The sequence below is a fragment of the Geotrypetes seraphini genome, chromosome 1 (genome assembly GCF_902459505.1).
Source record: "Geotrypetes seraphini chromosome 1, aGeoSer1.1, whole genome shotgun sequence".
Classification (NCBI taxonomy): Eukaryota; Metazoa; Chordata; class Amphibia; order Gymnophiona; family Dermophiidae; genus Geotrypetes; species Geotrypetes seraphini.
In genome coordinates, this window is record NC_047084.1 from 319218597 (window position 1) to 319235661 (window position 17065).

General features: G+C 39.5%; 1 protein-coding gene across 1 annotated transcript in view; it reads left to right on the top strand.

Annotated features, from left to right (window-relative positions):
• Positions 1 to 17065, top strand: part of CENPE (centromere protein E) — a 539120-nt gene that overhangs the window by 123565 nt on the left and 398490 nt on the right. Inside the window, exon 14 of the mRNA XM_033956806.1 lies at positions 7698 to 7857. Within this exon, the coding sequence (XP_033812697.1) occupies positions 7698 to 7857 (160 nt within the window). The remainder of the gene's footprint in view (positions 1 to 7697; positions 7858 to 17065) is intronic.

Genomic DNA, 17065 nt, shown 5'->3' on the forward strand with positions numbered 1-17065 from the left:
CACATAGGGAATGTCATTGAAAAACTACACGAATGTGGCTGGGAGGTGTTACCTCATGCTCCCTACAGTCCAGACATGAGACCACCAGACTGACCTTTTTCCAAAGTTGAAACAATCTATGCGTGGACATCGTTTTGCATCTCTGGAAAAGCTTTCTTCCGCCGGTACCCGAGCCATTTGGCAACTAAACTAAAACAGTGTTTTGGATGGAATAATGAAGCTTCCCAGACGTTGGGACTCGGTCATTGCAAAGCAGGAAGACTATATTGAAGGATTGTAAAGAAATATTTGAAAAAAAAAAATAAAACATGTAAATTTAAAAAAAGTGTACATTGAAGGGGGCGTGGCTTGGACGCGCATGAGGTAGGTCGGCTAATAAGTGAGCTCCAGAGAAAAGACCTTGAAAGTCCGGAAAAAGTCAAAAAGATTTAAAATTGGATTTAAAAAAAAGTGCTTAGACTAAATAAAGAAGATAAGATAAAAGGATGGCAACAGGAAAACAAAACAAGAATAACTTTGCGATGTCTGGAAGCAGTAAGAGAGCAAAACCGGAACAGGAGTCAGGCTTAAAGATGGCAGATGTAGAAGTAATAAAAGAACTGAAAGAAATAAAAGAAATGTTATCAATTTTAACTAAAAAAGTAACGAATATATCGGAGGAAGTTTCCACATTAAACAAAAAAATGGATCTCCTGGAATTAAAATCTAATAACCTAGAAGAAAGAATGATGATTGTAGAAGAAGAAGCATGCTGCAGTCGAGCAGATAGGAAAAAAATAGATCTACTTACTAAAGAAATTGAAGATTATTCGAACCGAGAAAGAAGAAGTAATGTCCGTTTGATTGGATTACCAGAAGGAGCAGAGAAGGGAAATCCGGTAGCCTTTATTGAAAATCTGCTTCCCAAACTACTTCCGATAAAAACAAACTATCCCATAGAGGTAGAAAGGGCACATAGAGTGCCTATGAAAAAAGGAGAAAATCAACATCTGCCAAGGCCATTTATATTCAAACTATTGCGCCACCAACAGGTCTTAGAAATACTTCAGCTAGCAAAACAAAATAAAGGACTTAAATATCAAGATGTTTACATCCATTTTGTTCCTGACTTCGCTAAAAACACAGCAATAAAAAGAAAAAAGCTGTTGGAATTGAGACCAAAGCTAAGAGAATTGGGAGCAAAATTTGGTTTAATGTATCCTGCAAATATGAAGGTTACCATCGGAAACAAAACTTTAACATTTGATGATGCAGAGAAACTAGAAAGATTTATTCAAACTCAAGAAGTGCCTATGTCATCCTAATTTGATTAATATGTCTTTAAATATATTGATTAGAAATGATGAAAATTGAATTATATTAACATATATTGATTATATAGCATATATTGATTATATAGCAAAAAAAAAAAAAATGAATGATTTTATTTTATTTTAAAGGAAAAGATTTCTGTGTTTTAAAATACAACGATTTAGAATGCTTAGATTAGCTTCAAATGTATTCTTTTCTAACGTCTCTCTTACAGTAGAACTAGAATGTAATAAACATTCTAAAATGCAAATGAAATTTATTAAAAGGCTTAAATACAATTTATATAATAGAGAGTTAACAAAATAGATGTTATAATATATGATATGAAAAGAAAGAAAATAGACAGGAAATTGAACGATTTAATATAAAAAATATTTAATTATATTTAAAAGACTATTCTGCAAATTGATTTCTGATAAAATAGAATGATGAAATATGGGGAAAAAAAAAAAATGAATGAGGGGAGTGGTTCTTCGTGTGGGATTTCTCTCTTCTGGGGGGGGTTGCTGCGGAATTACACACCGCAAATAAGAAAAGGTTTGTTGGATTTGTTTTCCCTCTACTCTCTCTCAAAAGTTTTAAAACTTAAAAACTCAGAATCCCGAAAGTCTGTGCGAAAAAGAAACAGGAAATGGATTTTTTCTACATACACCGGAACATAATATGAACTTACTCCATAAAATACAAGAAGAAAAAGAAGGAAAAGGATATTAGAACTTGAACTACAAGAAAAGGGAAACTTGTAAAGACCTATTTAAACTGTTCTCCTTCAAGGGAAAAAAAGAAGAAAGAAGATAAGGACAGTAAAGAAAAGAAAAGGAAAAAGAGAAGAGAGAGGAAGAGAGATAGACAAAAAGAGAAAAATACATAATAGCTGGTGTGTGGTTTCGTGGTGATCTCTCGTAGGGGGGAGGAATCTTTGCTCGTGGAATCACTTTTCACATAACATTATACTCCCATATTAATAATATCACGATGATAAAGTAAAAGATGAAAAAAAAAAAAACAGGGAAAAAAAAAAAGGGGGGGAAACGTTTTAAAGTTTTAGAATATAAGTAAAGATAAACAATATCTGTCTGTGATTTCATTAATGCTTTCAGTTTCTGCCAAAACCAAGCAGCTAATTTTGGTCGCAGATTCAATTGAGGCATAAATCAAAGATCTTTGCTTGGACTCTAACCATCGGCTTGCACTACTGGATGCAAAGAAACACATTAAAAAGGCTGTAAAACCAGAGACAAAGCTGCAAGTAAAGATAAACAATATATATTTATTTGTTTTTACAATAAACAATTTATATTTAACAGGGGAAAAAAAAAAAAGAAATATATATATAATAATAAAAAGATATTAAAGATTTAATAATATTGAATATAAAAATTTTGATATATTAAGAAATATATATGAAATTTATTTAGTTAATTCATGATTACTAAAATATATGAATTATTACTTACATTTTAATATAATTTTAATATTCAGATGACTTAAATTGAATATTGAAAGTTTTAAGGTCTTCTTGGAGTGTGTTATTGCTGATCTTGATATGCGTGAGGCCAAGTGTACACAACTTTTGTTAATTGGGGAGGGATGGGAGGGGGATGGGAAAAGGGGAATGGAATTAGATATAAGTAAGGAATTGATAATAAGAAAAGGAATAAATATTAAACATGTGTGGATGTCTGATCTAAACTTTTATTATAGAGTTCTAATTCAAACATTACTTATTAATTTAGATGGCTCTTAAAATTTATTCTCTTAATGTCAATGGTCTTAACCATCCAATCAAAAGAAAGAGAATACTGAATTTTCTTCATAAGCAAAACGCTGACATATATTTCATACAAGAGACCCATCTGACAGGACTTGAATCTAATAAACTAATAGGGGGTTGGGTGTCCAAATGTTTTTTTGCACCTGCTATTGGTAAAAAAGCGGGAGTAGCTATTCTCATAAATAAGAAATTCATAGCAGATTTCAAATTAATAAAATTTGATCCACTAGGAAGATGGGTACATATTAAAATGAATCTGAGAAATACAACCCTGGATTTATTTAATTTATATGCTCCTAATTCAAATCAAATGGAGTTTTTCAAAAATATTCAACAGATATTACTACCACTGGCTGCTTCTAATTTAATAGTAGCTGGAGATTTCAATGCTGTAATGGATCCTATTTTGGATAAAAAACCAAGTAAAATTATGAAATCATTAGGATTAGACAATTTGATACAATCTTGTGATTTAGTTGATATATGGCGTATCCTTCATTTTAATGATCAGGAATATTCTTTTTGTTCTCAGGTCCATAAATCCTTTTCAAGAATTGATTATATATTTGTTTCTAATAATATTGCACAAAGAGTGATAAAAGCAATTATTGATCCTATAATTATTTCAGATCATGCTGGTGTGTGGGTTGATCAGCAGGATGATATATCAGTTTTTTCTAAACCAATTTGGAGATTTGATAATGCTTTGCTTGCAGACATGAACTTTATAGAAGATATTAAAGTAAAAATGGATGATTTTTTTCAAATTAATAATTCAGACAACATAAATATTGAAATTTTATGGGATGCTTATAAAGCAACAATGAGAGGAAATATTATATCATATTCCGCATATAAGAAAAAACAACTTAAAAAACAATTTATAGAATTGGAGCAAGAAATTAAATTACTAGAACATAAATTAATTATAAAATGGGAACATGATACATTACAGAAATTATTAAAAACAAAAGTTAAATATGAGATTTCTTCTCAATTTGTAAGAAAAGATATGTTCTATAGACAAGTACAGTATTATGGAAATTCAAATAAGGCTGGAAGATTGTTAGCAAATTTTATTAAAGCAAAAAAAAGAAAAACTAAAATAATTGCAATTAAAGATAAGCAGGGCAATACACACACCAACATTGAAGAAATTATAAAACAATTTCTTGATTTTTATAAGGATTTATATACTTCTAATACTTATGAAAATAAAGAACAAGATGGTTTAGAGTTTTTAAAGTCATTTATTGGACCAAATGTTCCGGATCATATAAAAAGAAGCTTAGAAGAACATATATCTTTAAAAGAAATAGAATCAGCATTGAAGGCTCTTAGAGTTGGATCCGCTACAGGTGGAGATGGATATACTGTTGAATATTATAAAACATTTCAAAATACTTTATTACCTTATCTATTAAATTTATACCAATATCAAATGAATAATGGAAATATATCAGGAACTATGGCTGATTCTGTTATAATTGTCTTGCCAAAACCAAACAGGGATCCGACATTGATAACAAACTATAGGCCTATATCTTTGATGAATGTAGATGCTAAATTAATTGCTAAAGTGCTAGCTATAAGGCTAGCAAAAGCTCTTCCTTTTATCATTGATGTACATCAAACAGGATTTGTTGCTAAAAGACACTCTTCACATAACACTAGATTAGCATTTCATTCTTTAAATTTAGCAAAAAATTTGAATGATCCAGCTTTTCTAATATCATTAGATGCAGAAAAAACATTTGATAGAGTAGAATGGAAGTTTATGTATCAAGCTCTAGAATGGTTTGGTGTAGGACCTGGTTTTATTAAAATGATTCAAACATTATATAGCTCCCCTGGAGCAAGATTAAATATAAACAATAACTTATCTGATAAATTTAACTTGCTAAGGGGAGTTAGACAAGGTTGTCCTTTATCTCCCTTACTTTTTGATATCGTTCTGGAACCCTTATTAATTGCAATAAATCAAACTAAGGGAATAAAGGGAATCACATTTTCTAATTGGGAATTTAAATTATCTGCGTATGCAGATGATATTTTATTATATTTAAGAGAACCAGAAGACACCATTCCAGATCTACTTAACTTAATAGAAAAGTTTGGAAAGTTTTCTGGATATAAAATCAATTGGGAAAAATCTGAAGTTCTTCCAATTAATATCCATTGTACCAAAGGATTATTTGATTCATATTCATTTAAATGGAAAGAGGAAGGACTAAAATATTTAGGTATTCTTATAAAAAATACAATTGATGACACAGTAAAAGAGAATGAAAAACTTTTATTAAAGAAAATAACAGAAATGTGCGAGTAATGGAATCCTTTACATCTTTCTTGGTGGGGAAGAGTTCAAACAATTAAAATGATGATTTTACCTGTGGTTTGTTATCAAATGAGTATGATCCCAATATTTTTTCAGGGGTCATTTTATAAAAAGTTAAACAGTATACTAACAAAATTTGTTTGGTTTGGGAAAAGACCCAGAATCGCTTTAGCATCATTACAAAAAACAATTGAGGGAGGGGTAAATTTTCCAAATTTCTATAGGTACCATCAAGCCTATATTTTAAGACAGGGTATGTATTGGATCCTCCCAGATCTCATGGAAAATGTACCTGATTGGTTATATTTAGAATGGCGCCTCATGTTCCCTTTACATCCAGAACATTTCATTAGTATAACAATGCCCAGGAGTTATAAAGATCATAGAATTCTAATAGATACATGGAAAACATTAAGATTTATAAGCAATTTATCAACAAATCCATTGGCTAAATCTTTAAATCAATCTATTTGGGTAAACTCCATGATCAAAATTGGTGGATTTAAAATAGTATGGAAACAATGGATAATAGCAGGTATACGTACTTTAAAAGATGTAATAATAAATGGATCACTGCTTAGTTTTTCACAATTGCAACAAAAATTTGGATTAGAAAAAACACAATATTTTAAATGGATGCAATTGAAGCAGGCTATTCAGGAAGGGTTCCCTGAATGGAAGAATCTTAATAATCAATATAGTTTGCCAATCCTTTGTTTTCAAGCAGATTTTCTAGGACACCAAGCTGCAAAATGGTATAAGATTATATATGAATTTTCAAACAAAAAAAAGAGAACAGGACTTAGGGACATTTGGAGTATTGAGATAGGACAGACAATTTCTGCATCTCAATGGCAAAAATTTTGGTCCTGGAGAATACATACTACAAGGTCAGCATCTATGAGTCAAACATGGATGTTTTTATTACATAGAGTTTTATGGACCCCTACAAGATTACAGAAATTAGATAGTAGTAGATCTAATAGATGCTGGCATTGTAAGATAGAAGTGGGGACATTAGATCATTTATTATTCTTTTGTCCCTGTATTAATTCCTTTTGGAAATTAATTTGGCCCCAAATTAATAAATTATTAGAAAATCATGTTGAACTATCATATGATACAATATTATTTGGAACAACAATGAGAACACAGAGTCCGATATCAGCTAACAATAATAAACTTTTATTAATTCTAACAGGGGTCGCCATTCAGCAAATTACTCAGAATTGGAAAGATTACACTAAATTAAATTACACTTTCTGGTGGAATTCAATTTGTCATATATATAAAATGGAAAAAGTAATGGCATTACAACAAGGTTATATTAAAAAATTTAATAAAATATGGGGACCATTGACAAATTATTCTACTGATCAGATATCATAACACGTATAGAACATATAGAGGGGGTAGGAAAGGGAAAAATATTGTAATAATAATATGATATAAAATTTTGGTAAAGGGTTTCTTTAATTTACAATGTAAGAACATTTATTGATAATTTCAAGTGTTTCTTCATAATTGAATGTAATACATGTATTTCACTTGATGTAAGAATTTAAAAAAGAATAAAAATTATTTACAAAAAAAAAAAAGTGTACATTATTTATTAAATGACCCTCATATAAAACAACCTTGCTTCTTAATTTTTACTTTTACCATAAACACCATGTAAATATAAGGTTAAATATAAGGTTTAATATTAACATAAAATAGACAGCTTTACTACTGTAAATTAGTACTTCCCCCTTCCCTCCATTCCTTTGATATACTGGGGTGACATATTTAACCCTAATTGGCAGATGGTGAAATGGTTTACGTAACTTGATGTTGAACAAGAGCAACCGTGTCAAGTACCAGGCAACAATGCTAAATAGAGGGTTAAGTGTTGCTCTTTGTGATAGAGCAGCATTTTTTCCTCTTCATAGAAGTGGGTTTAAAATTCTCTCAATGAAAGCAGAGACTGGGTGATGTCAACAGGCAAGTTGGAAAATGAAAAAACCTCTGCAATGGCAGCTGGAACTGGAGGAAAACAACTGCAGACATGATGAATACTAGGACTCGGGGCAGAAGCAGTGTGATGGAGCAGTATGTTCCCTTCCTCAGGTGGATATGCTTACCAAAATATTAATCCCAGTTTAGGATATGCTGGTGTATAAGTCCTTTGTGTGTTGAATCAAAATTCTGGATTTGAGTCTTTTCTGTTCTGGATTTCTTTTAAATGATAGTTTATTGCGTGCTTTCCTCATAACTTTTTGTGTGTAATTTTAGACCAAAAGAAAAAGAAGAGTTACTTGGGCCCCTGGCAAATTACATGGCAGCTTAAGTTCTGAAACTGTATCAAACTTCACAATCGCACCAAATATAACTTCTACATTTAGCAAAAAAGCCAAGATCACAGATTTACCACTATTAACAGAAATGGATGATTGTGAGTATCTTTTACCATCATCACTTCAGCCTTGTTAGTGAGGAGATTGTTTTGTTTTAGTCTATGGCCATAGTGGCTTCAATGGGAGAACATTCAGAATCTAACTTCACTCTGCCATTTAATCCCATGGCATGTCTCCATCTGAGATGAACTAAATCAAACCTAAAATACCAGTGAAACAAAGTAATGTGTATTCCAGAAGCACATTTGAGTAGCTTAAACTGTATTGGTAGCTCTCCCATTCCATTCAGAAGTTGGGTCTACCCTTTCAGATTTGCTTCTTACTAAATTGTTCTGACCACAGGTACTTTCTAACATGGGTAGCTCACATTGAGAGGTTTCACATTCAGGGCCTAGACTCTCTGAGAGTCTCATATGTACTATCTAGAGTTCCTTTTATAATACAATCAAACCTCGGTTTACGAGTGTTTTGCAAGACGAGCAAAACATTCGCAAAATCGGCGCCTCGGAAAGCGAGTTTGACTCGATTTACGAGCGCCATCCCCCGTGATCCAGCATCCTCCCCAGCGATCCGGCGTCCCCCCCCCCCCCCCCCGAACACCGAAACAAAATCCCTTACCCCAGTTGGGCACCGGCACCAGCTTCAACGCATAGGACATGCTGGTGCAGGTGCCCGAAGATCCTCCCTGTGCTGGGCTGGACTGGGCTTTGAGCATTTGCGCATGCTCAAATCCTTCTAGTCTCGCTCTCTCCAATATTCTCAGATTCAGAATCTCGGAGAGAGCGAGACGAGAAGGCCTTGAGCATGCGCAAATGCTCAAGGCCCAGCACAGACAACAGGGAGGATCTCCAATGCACCACCCAGCCCAGAAAAGGGAGGATCTTCGGGCACCGGCATGTTGGTACTGGTGCCGGTGCCCAATCGGGGTAAGGGATTTCGTTTCGGTGCTCAGGGGGATGTAGAATCGCGGGGAACGACGTGAGCGGGAGGGAGGATGCCGGTTCGCAGAGGGGGATGCCGGATTGCGGGAGGAGGGATATGGAGCAGCATCGGTGGCCTCAAGGGGGGGGAATGGAGCAGCGCCGGTAGCCTGGGTGGGGCGGGGGAGGAGGTAGAACGGATCAAAGCAAGTTTCCCTTACTTCCTATGGGGAAACTCGCTTTGATATACAAGCAATTTGGTTTATGAGCATACTTCTGGAACGAATTATGCTCGTAAGCCAAGGTTCCACTGTATTTGATTGGTCTTTTTTCTCTTGTTTAAGATCATATCTCACAAATGAAAAAGGTGAGGAGTAGGATTTACCTAACTAAAACAAGCATTTTGTTTTGAAAATGTTTCTTACTTTTAAAGGCAACCCTTAGCCAAGGGTATGGCTATTTTACATACGTGTGTTAAGCGTAAAATTGCTCACCTCTACCAAATCTCTAAAGACACTACCCACTATCTTGTGAGAAATCATCTCCCAGTACCTGATAAGTTTGGAGCGGCTGCTGCAGATTCTGAAAGACTGATCTCTCAGGATTATGCATGGTTATGTGCACCATTTAGGTAACTGGTAATCTTGTCTTCAAAATATTATGTTTGAGGTGTTCATCTTTACTTTAAAATATTTTTAAAGGGTTAATAGAGCTAAAGCCCTTGACATCTTGTACAATGCTGTTTGATGGGAAGTTCAATGGTAATGGAGTGAAATTTAAGGTGGTGGTTTAATAATATTGAATAACCATTTTTGCTCAGATTAGACTGATCAGTTTATGGAAACTTTTAATGCTGGTTTTTCTCCTTTAGCGGTTGGGGCAGTTTAGGCCTCTTAGCTGAAGGTCTATGGAGCTTATTTTTGGGGGGTGGTTCAGCTCCGTTTTGGCAAGAATCACCTCCATTTTAGTCTAGCCTCAGGTGACCTTGTCCCTGTTTGGTGACACAGGCGACAGGTTGGTTTGCTGGATCCCCTGCTGTCGCAGGGAGTCCCAGGGGGCCGCCAGGGTTCCCCCCTATTTTACATATTTAGCTTTTTTGCTGCTGCTGCAGGTCATGCTTCCGCCCCGGGGGTCTCGATTGGAGGGGATGCCCCCAATGTCCTTTGTGGGTCAGCCCCACTAAGTGACACTTCTGTTCCCCTCTGCTCCACGTGCTTCCCAATTCCTGAGGATCTCTTGGGATGCTGTTGGGTAGGAAAAATTATTTTTTAAAATTTAGTGATCAAAATGTGTCCGTTTTGAGAATTTATATCTGCTGTCTATATTTTGCACTATGGCCCCCTTTTTACTAAACCGCAATAGCAGTTTTAGCGCAGGGAGCCTATGAGCATCGAGAGCAGCGCATGGCATTCAGCACAGCTTCCTACGATAAAAACCGCTATCGCGGTTTAGCAAAAGGGGAGGGGGTATATTTATCTATTTTTGTATAGTTGTTACTGAGGTGACATTGCATATTTTAAAGTCATCTGCCTTGACCTCTGATAAAAACCCCGAATACAAATGATGATTAACATTTTCTCTGCATACAGTGTGCTTTGTGTTTTTATTTAAATTTTATTGTTGGTAGATCATTTTGACTTGGTCATTTTAAAAGTAGCTCGCAAGCCAAAAAAGTGTGGGCATCTCTGCTTTACAGGGCCACATTTTGGATTTGTAGGTACTTAGAGGGCCTCAGAAAAAATAGTTAATGCCTTATTAAAGAAATGACAATTTTGCATGAGGTGAAACTCTTTATAGTTCATAAATATTTCCTTTTGGCTAAGTCTTAATAATAATATTGTAATTTATAGCTAAAGAGACGCATGATCAAGAAATTGTTTTATTTTATTTTTGCTATTATGATAAACATAATGAGGGCCTCGGCCCCTGGGCCGTGAGTTTGAGACCACTGCTTTAGGGGATACAGTTTTCTCACTAGCAGCGATTGTTGCTCCGTCTACTAGCGCCTCCGGAACGAACTCCGTGGGCTGTGTTTGCCGGTTTCCTCTGTTGCAGTCCGAGGACACCGTGTCGGAGCCCCCCTCATGTGGTGGACCCCTTACTTCATGGGATCCACTCTGTACCCACTCTTTCCTTAAGCAGGGTATCGGAATTTCTGCTCACTTTGTGACAGGTGCCGGTGGTGCCATTTTGCTTGTGCGTTCCATGACCCGCCTGTATCCCAACTCGGAGGGGGATTGGGTCCTGATGCTGTTGCCTGTGGTGGACGCGGTGGCCTCAGTCATGGTGAAGTGGCATGCTGTGCCTGTGGAGGGCAACTCTGCCTTGAGAAGCCGAGGTGCGTAAGTTGGATTCCCTCCTTAAACCGGGTTTTAAGGTTCTTCCCCTGGTGGTCCAGGCTACGAGATGTGGCAGACTGGTCGCTCAGGTGTGGTTTTTGTTTTTTTATTGTTGTTTTTATCTGGGCCAAGTCTGATAATTGGGACATAGTAGAGCAGATAGTTGTCAAACTTGAGATTGGTGCTTCTTGTCTCTTAGGTTCCATGTATGACCTCTTGCAAGCTGGTGTTTGGACCAGTTGGCTCTAACCTTATCCAGTCCTGTGGTGCCTCGCTTACCTGGCCTTGGAGAAGGGCCACGGGCCCTGGGTGGCACTGATCGCGGACATGATTTCTGCCATCTCCGCCCTAGTCGAGGGGCCCCTGCCTTTCAGGCATCTGGGTTTCCCCAAGGCTGTTTCTTTCAGTGCAGACAGTTTCCCCTTGTCCTGTCCTGCCTGGGTCTCCTTGCTGGCACCCCCTCTGGTTCCAGTGGGTGACCGGCTGTGTGAGTTTTCTCTGAAGTGGGCAGAGATCACGTTTGAACAGTGGGTCTTGGGAGGTGATTTAGACTGGTTATGCTCTGGCGTTTGCCCATACCCTGCCAGATCATTTTCTTGCTTTTCCTTGTCAGGCTGCATGGAAGACGCAGATTTTTTGCCAGCCCCTTCAATGTTTGTTAGATCTCAAAGCAGTAGTTTCAGTTCTCCCTTGAGAGTGTTGCACCGCCAGTTGCTTGTGGTGCCCCAGACAGAGGGGACCTATCGGCCCATCTTAGATGTGAAAGGGGTTAACAGTGCTCTCACAGTTCCATCTTCGCTTTGGAGCCTCTGTGGTTCTAGGGGTTCAGCCGGGGGAGTTTGTCCTCTCCCATTCTGACGGAGACCTACTTGCAAGTTCCAATCCGAGCCTCCCATCAGCGCTTCCTTTGCTTTGCAATCTTGGGTCCGCACTATCAGTTTTGTGCTTTTCCTTTTGGTCTGGCCAGGGCTCTGCGGATGTTCACCATGGTTATGGTGGTCATCACAGTGGCTTTGTGCAAAGAGGGCATTCTACTGCATCCCTACATGGACGACTGGTTGATTTGGGCAAAGTCATTACAGGTGAACACTTGGGTCACGGCTCGGGTGGTGGAGTTTCTGCAGTCGCTGGTCTGGGTTGTAAACCTTTCCTCTCAGTGCCTGGAGTTCCTTGGGGTTCTGTTCGACACTTCCTTGAAAAAGGTCTTCCTCCCAGAACCCCAGGTGAGCAAGTTGCACTCACAAATTCACTCTTATCCCAGGACAAGCAGGCAGGTATTCTCGCTAATGGGTGACGTGATCCAACGGATCCCGATGCGGACGCCTCACAAGCAGTCTTGTTTGAAGAAACTTCGAAGTTTCGAGTCGCCCGCACCGCGCATGCCTTCCCACCCAGCACGGGACGCGTCTCCTCAGTTCTTACTTTTCCGCGGAGCCGAGAAGTCCGTCTTCGACACTATGCATGAAGTTTTTTTCACATGTGCCTTCTAAAGTCCGAGGTTTTGGGTTATTTTTCTCTTAACACCTTCCAATTAAACAAATACCATAAATAGATTGTAACCTACCCTCTCTAACTGCATTCCATATGTATTTTTCAAACAGTTCTTCACTGTCAGTTTAATTTCCATCCTATAAGTTCACATAGAATTTTTCTTTTTTCAACCATCTTTATTTTCTCTTCTTTATTAATTTCCAGGTACTTTAGTTAGATTGTGAGCCTTCGGGACAGTAAGGGAATTTAAGTACCTTCTTACTTCTCATTTATAATCTTAATGTATATTTTCTTCAAACCGCTTAGAACCTAACGGATGTAGCGGTATATAAGAAATAAATTAAATTACATTACATTACATTAATCGCTGATTTTCGTCATTCTTTATTGTTTAAAAAAAAAAAAAATTTCTTCCATCCGTTCGACCGGGCAGGCCACGTGGCCGCAGCCACGCGGCTTCGATCTTGCGGCGGAGCTTTACCGGCCTATGTCCCGGCCTATCACCGGTTTTAAAAAGTGTGTCAAGTGCCAGCGTGCGATTTCGCTTATGGACCCTCATCAACGCTGTATTCGGTGTCTTCTGGAACTCAGGGCGATTTTCAATGCTCTTCAAGCGTTTCAACATCTGCTTCACGACCTGGTGGTCCTCATTTGCACGGACAATCAGGTCGCCATGTATTATGTCAACAAGCATGGGGGCACGGGCTCGGCCTCCCTCTGCCAGGAAGCTCTCAGAGTCTGGGATTGGGCGATTCGCCACAACACCTTCCTCAAAGCTGTCTACATTCAGGGGAAGGACAATGCCTTGGCGGACAACTTGAGTCATCTCCTCCAGCCTACGAATGGACCCTCCATTCCAGACCCCTTCATCAGATCTTCTCTCAGTGGGGGATGCCTCAGATAGACCTCTTTTCTGCCCCCCATAACTTCAAACTGCCTCAGTTCTGCTCCAGGATCTACACTCCTCAGCGTCTCGAGACAGATGCTTTTCTTCTGGACTGGACGAATCTCTTCCTATATGCATTTCCTCCATTTCCTCTCATTCAAAAGACTCTAGTCAAGCTGAAGTCAGACCGGGCCACCATGATTCTGATTGCTGCACGGTGGCCCAGACAACCCTGGTACTCCCTTCTCCTTCAACTCAGCACCAGGGAGCCGTACCCTCTACCTGTTCTTCCCTTACTGCTTACACAGCATCAGGGATCTCTGCTTCACCCCAACCTGCAGTCTCTACACCTGACAGCTTGGTTCCTCTCAACATAACTTCTCTCCAGTTTTCTCAACCTGTGCGAGATGTCTTGGAAGCTTCACGGAAGCCTATCACTCGATAATGCTACTACCAAAAGTGGACAAGATTTTCTACTTGGTGTTTTTCTCATCATCATGAGCCACAACACTCCTCCTTGTCTTCAGTTTTGGACTATCTTTTGCACCTTTCTCAGTCTGGCCTCAAGTCGACTTCGATACGAGTCCATCTCGGTGCAATTGCTGCTTTCCATCAGCCTCTGCAAGGGAAACCGCTCTCTGCTCATCCTGTGGTTTCCAGATTCAAGAAAGAATTTTTTATGGATCTGATGGCCACAAGTGTCAGCACCAAAACACCCTGCTTCTTCAGTTGTCACAGAGACAGTCTGGCCGAGGGTCTGGATGCTCTGGTCCAACCATGGCCAACGTAGAGTCTGTTGTATGTGTTCCCTCCATGGCCATTAGTCAGCAGAGTTCTCCTTCGCATTGTTTGTCATCCGGGCCTTGTCATTCTTGTGGCCCCAGATTGGCCCAGGCATCCATGGTAAGTGGACCTGGTGCGGCATCTAGTGGTGAATCTTCTGTCTCTGCTGCTCTTTCCCGATCTTCTGATTAAGGGTCCCTTTTTGTCTTATGGCTTGGCTCTTGAATGGTAAGAAGGGGTATTCCCATGAAGTCATCTCTACCCTTTTGGGATCCTGGAGACTTTCCACTTCTAGGGCTTCTGTGCGGGAGTGGTGTACTTCATGTGGAGTGGTCTCCTTTCGCAATTCTCTGCCTCACATCTTAAGAGTTCTTTGCAGGATGGCCTGGACAGGGCCTGGCTTGGTCTCTCCGGGTTTAGCTTGCTGCCTTGTCAGGCTTTTGTGGGTTGTTACGAGGTCAGCGCCTGACTGCCATTCCTGATGTTGTTCGCATCTTGCGAGCAGCCAAATTGCTCAGGCCTCCCGTTAGACCATCTGTTCCATCTTTGGAGCTTAATCTGGTCTTGTCTCTGCTGGTGCGCCCACCCTTCGAGCCTTTGGGGGCCTGCACATTGAAGGACTTTACTCTTAAAGCAGTTTTTTTTAGTAGCAGTTACATCTGCTAGACGTGTTTCTGAGTTGCAGGCTTTCTCTTGCAGGTCTCCGTTCCTGGAGTTTTCTATGGAGCGGGTTGTGTTGCAGCTTGTTCCTTCTTTTCTGGCAAAGGTAGTTTCTCCTTTTCATATCAATCGGTCAGCGGTCCTCCCGGTATTGGATAGTGAGGAGGGTTCTTCATAGCAGACACCGTTGCGCAAGTTGGATATCAGTTGGGTCCTTTGCTCTTATGTACAGAGGACCCAGGAAATCAGATCATCCCTTTATCCATCTAGCGAGTCCTCGTAAGGGGAATATCACTTCCAAGGCTACCATTGCGCGCTGTATCACAGAGACTCTTGCTTCCGCTTATTTTCAGAAAAGGCCTGTTCCTGAATTCCTCTATGTTCATTCCTCTCGGGGTCTCGTAGCTGCTTCAGCTGAGTCTTCTTTAGTGCCTTCAGTGGATATTTGGGTTCATAGACAAAACCGCGGAAGACAAAGGCGCGCACCGACAACTGAGCGGAAGACAGAGGCGCGCGCCGAAGAAATTGACAGTTTTTAGGGGCTCCGACGGGGGGTTTTGTTGGGGAGCCCCCCCACTTTACTTAATACAGATCGCGGCGGCGTTGTGGGTGGTTTGGGGGGTTGTAACCCCCCTCATTATACTGTAAACTTAACTTTTTCCCTGTTTTTAGGGAAAAAGTGAAGTTTTCAGTAAAATGTGGGGGGTTACAACCCCCAAACCCCCCACAACGCGGCGCGATCTGTATAAAGTAAAGTGGGGGTGTTCCCCCCATACACCCCTGTCGGAGCCCCTAAAAACAGTTATTTTCTTCGGTGCGCGCCTCTGCGCTGTGCTTAGTTGTCGGCGTGCGCCTTTGTCTTCCGCGGTTTTGACCTGACACCGATATTTGCAAGACTGCAGTTTGGGCTTCTCTGCGTTCTTGTCAGACACTACCGTGTGAATGTTCACACTTGTCGGGATGCAGTATTTGGTGAGCGTGTTCTGGTGTCAGCCCTTCGGGGGTCCCACCCATGATCGGTACTGCTTTGATACGTCCCATCAGTAAGCTGAAGCTGTACCGGTCTGGCAAGGTTGATAAAGAGGAATTAGGTTCTTACCTGCTAATTTTCTTTCTTTTAAACCTTCCAGACTGGTACAGCACCCCACCCTGTTATGTTGTTGCGGTTGTTGCGCATGCAGATTTGCTTTTTCTGCGGGTTCTAGTATTTTTCTAGGGCCAGGGAGATTAAAGAACAGCGGCTGTGGCTCGGCTGGCAAGCTGTGGGGACATTTTGCTGCAGGGGTCTCTCTTTTGCATTTTCCAACAGCATTCATATTTATTAGTTACTCCTGTTCAGAGTCTTGTTCTCTGTTTATAGTTTTTAGTTCTGCTTAGCTATTTGACAAACTGAAGGAATATAGGGAGGGTCCTCTATTATATGCTATTCCAATGTTTTGTCTGTCTCCACCTGCTGGTCATGATGAGACATAAACCATCAGTAAGCTGAAGCTGTATCGATCTGAAAGATTTAAAAGAGAGAAAAATAGCAGGTAAGAACCTAATTTCTACTTAATTGTCTAAATACACAAAAATTAAAGCTGTATGCTAAATTTTCCAGAAGAGTCTGGCTACCTAAAAAGAGAGCAACAGCCCTATCCTTAAGAAAAGAAGGCTACAGTTACTGAGAGATTACAACCAAAATTGGTCAAGGTGTATCCTCGGCCCATGTGTTGAAACTCTGCAAGTGCTTTGAAGAGTCTAAAATTATCAAAAACAAGGCTTGAAGTGGCTGGAAATAGGTTACAACACCTCAGACAGATAGGATAGTGAGTTCTACAGAATCAAAAATTAAATGTTAAATATGAAAAATTTAAGTGATGTATTTAATTTCAATGTCAATTATTGTTACACTTGATGTAAGATGTAAAAATGAATAAAGATTTATACAAAAATTAACTGCCACTGACATCAGTAAGTCACAGGGGTGTTGGTGTCAGGCTGGACAGTTTGCTGGAGACTGGTGAAAGCAGGCCTGCAAGCAAGAATTTCCAGGAAAAAGCCCTTCCTGAATACAGTTCAGCATTGTAAATGTTTGAACTGGGCTAAAGAGCATGCTAGCTTGACCACAGAGTAATGGAAGAAGGTGGTGTGGAGCGATGAGACCCGAATAGCCATATTTGGCAGT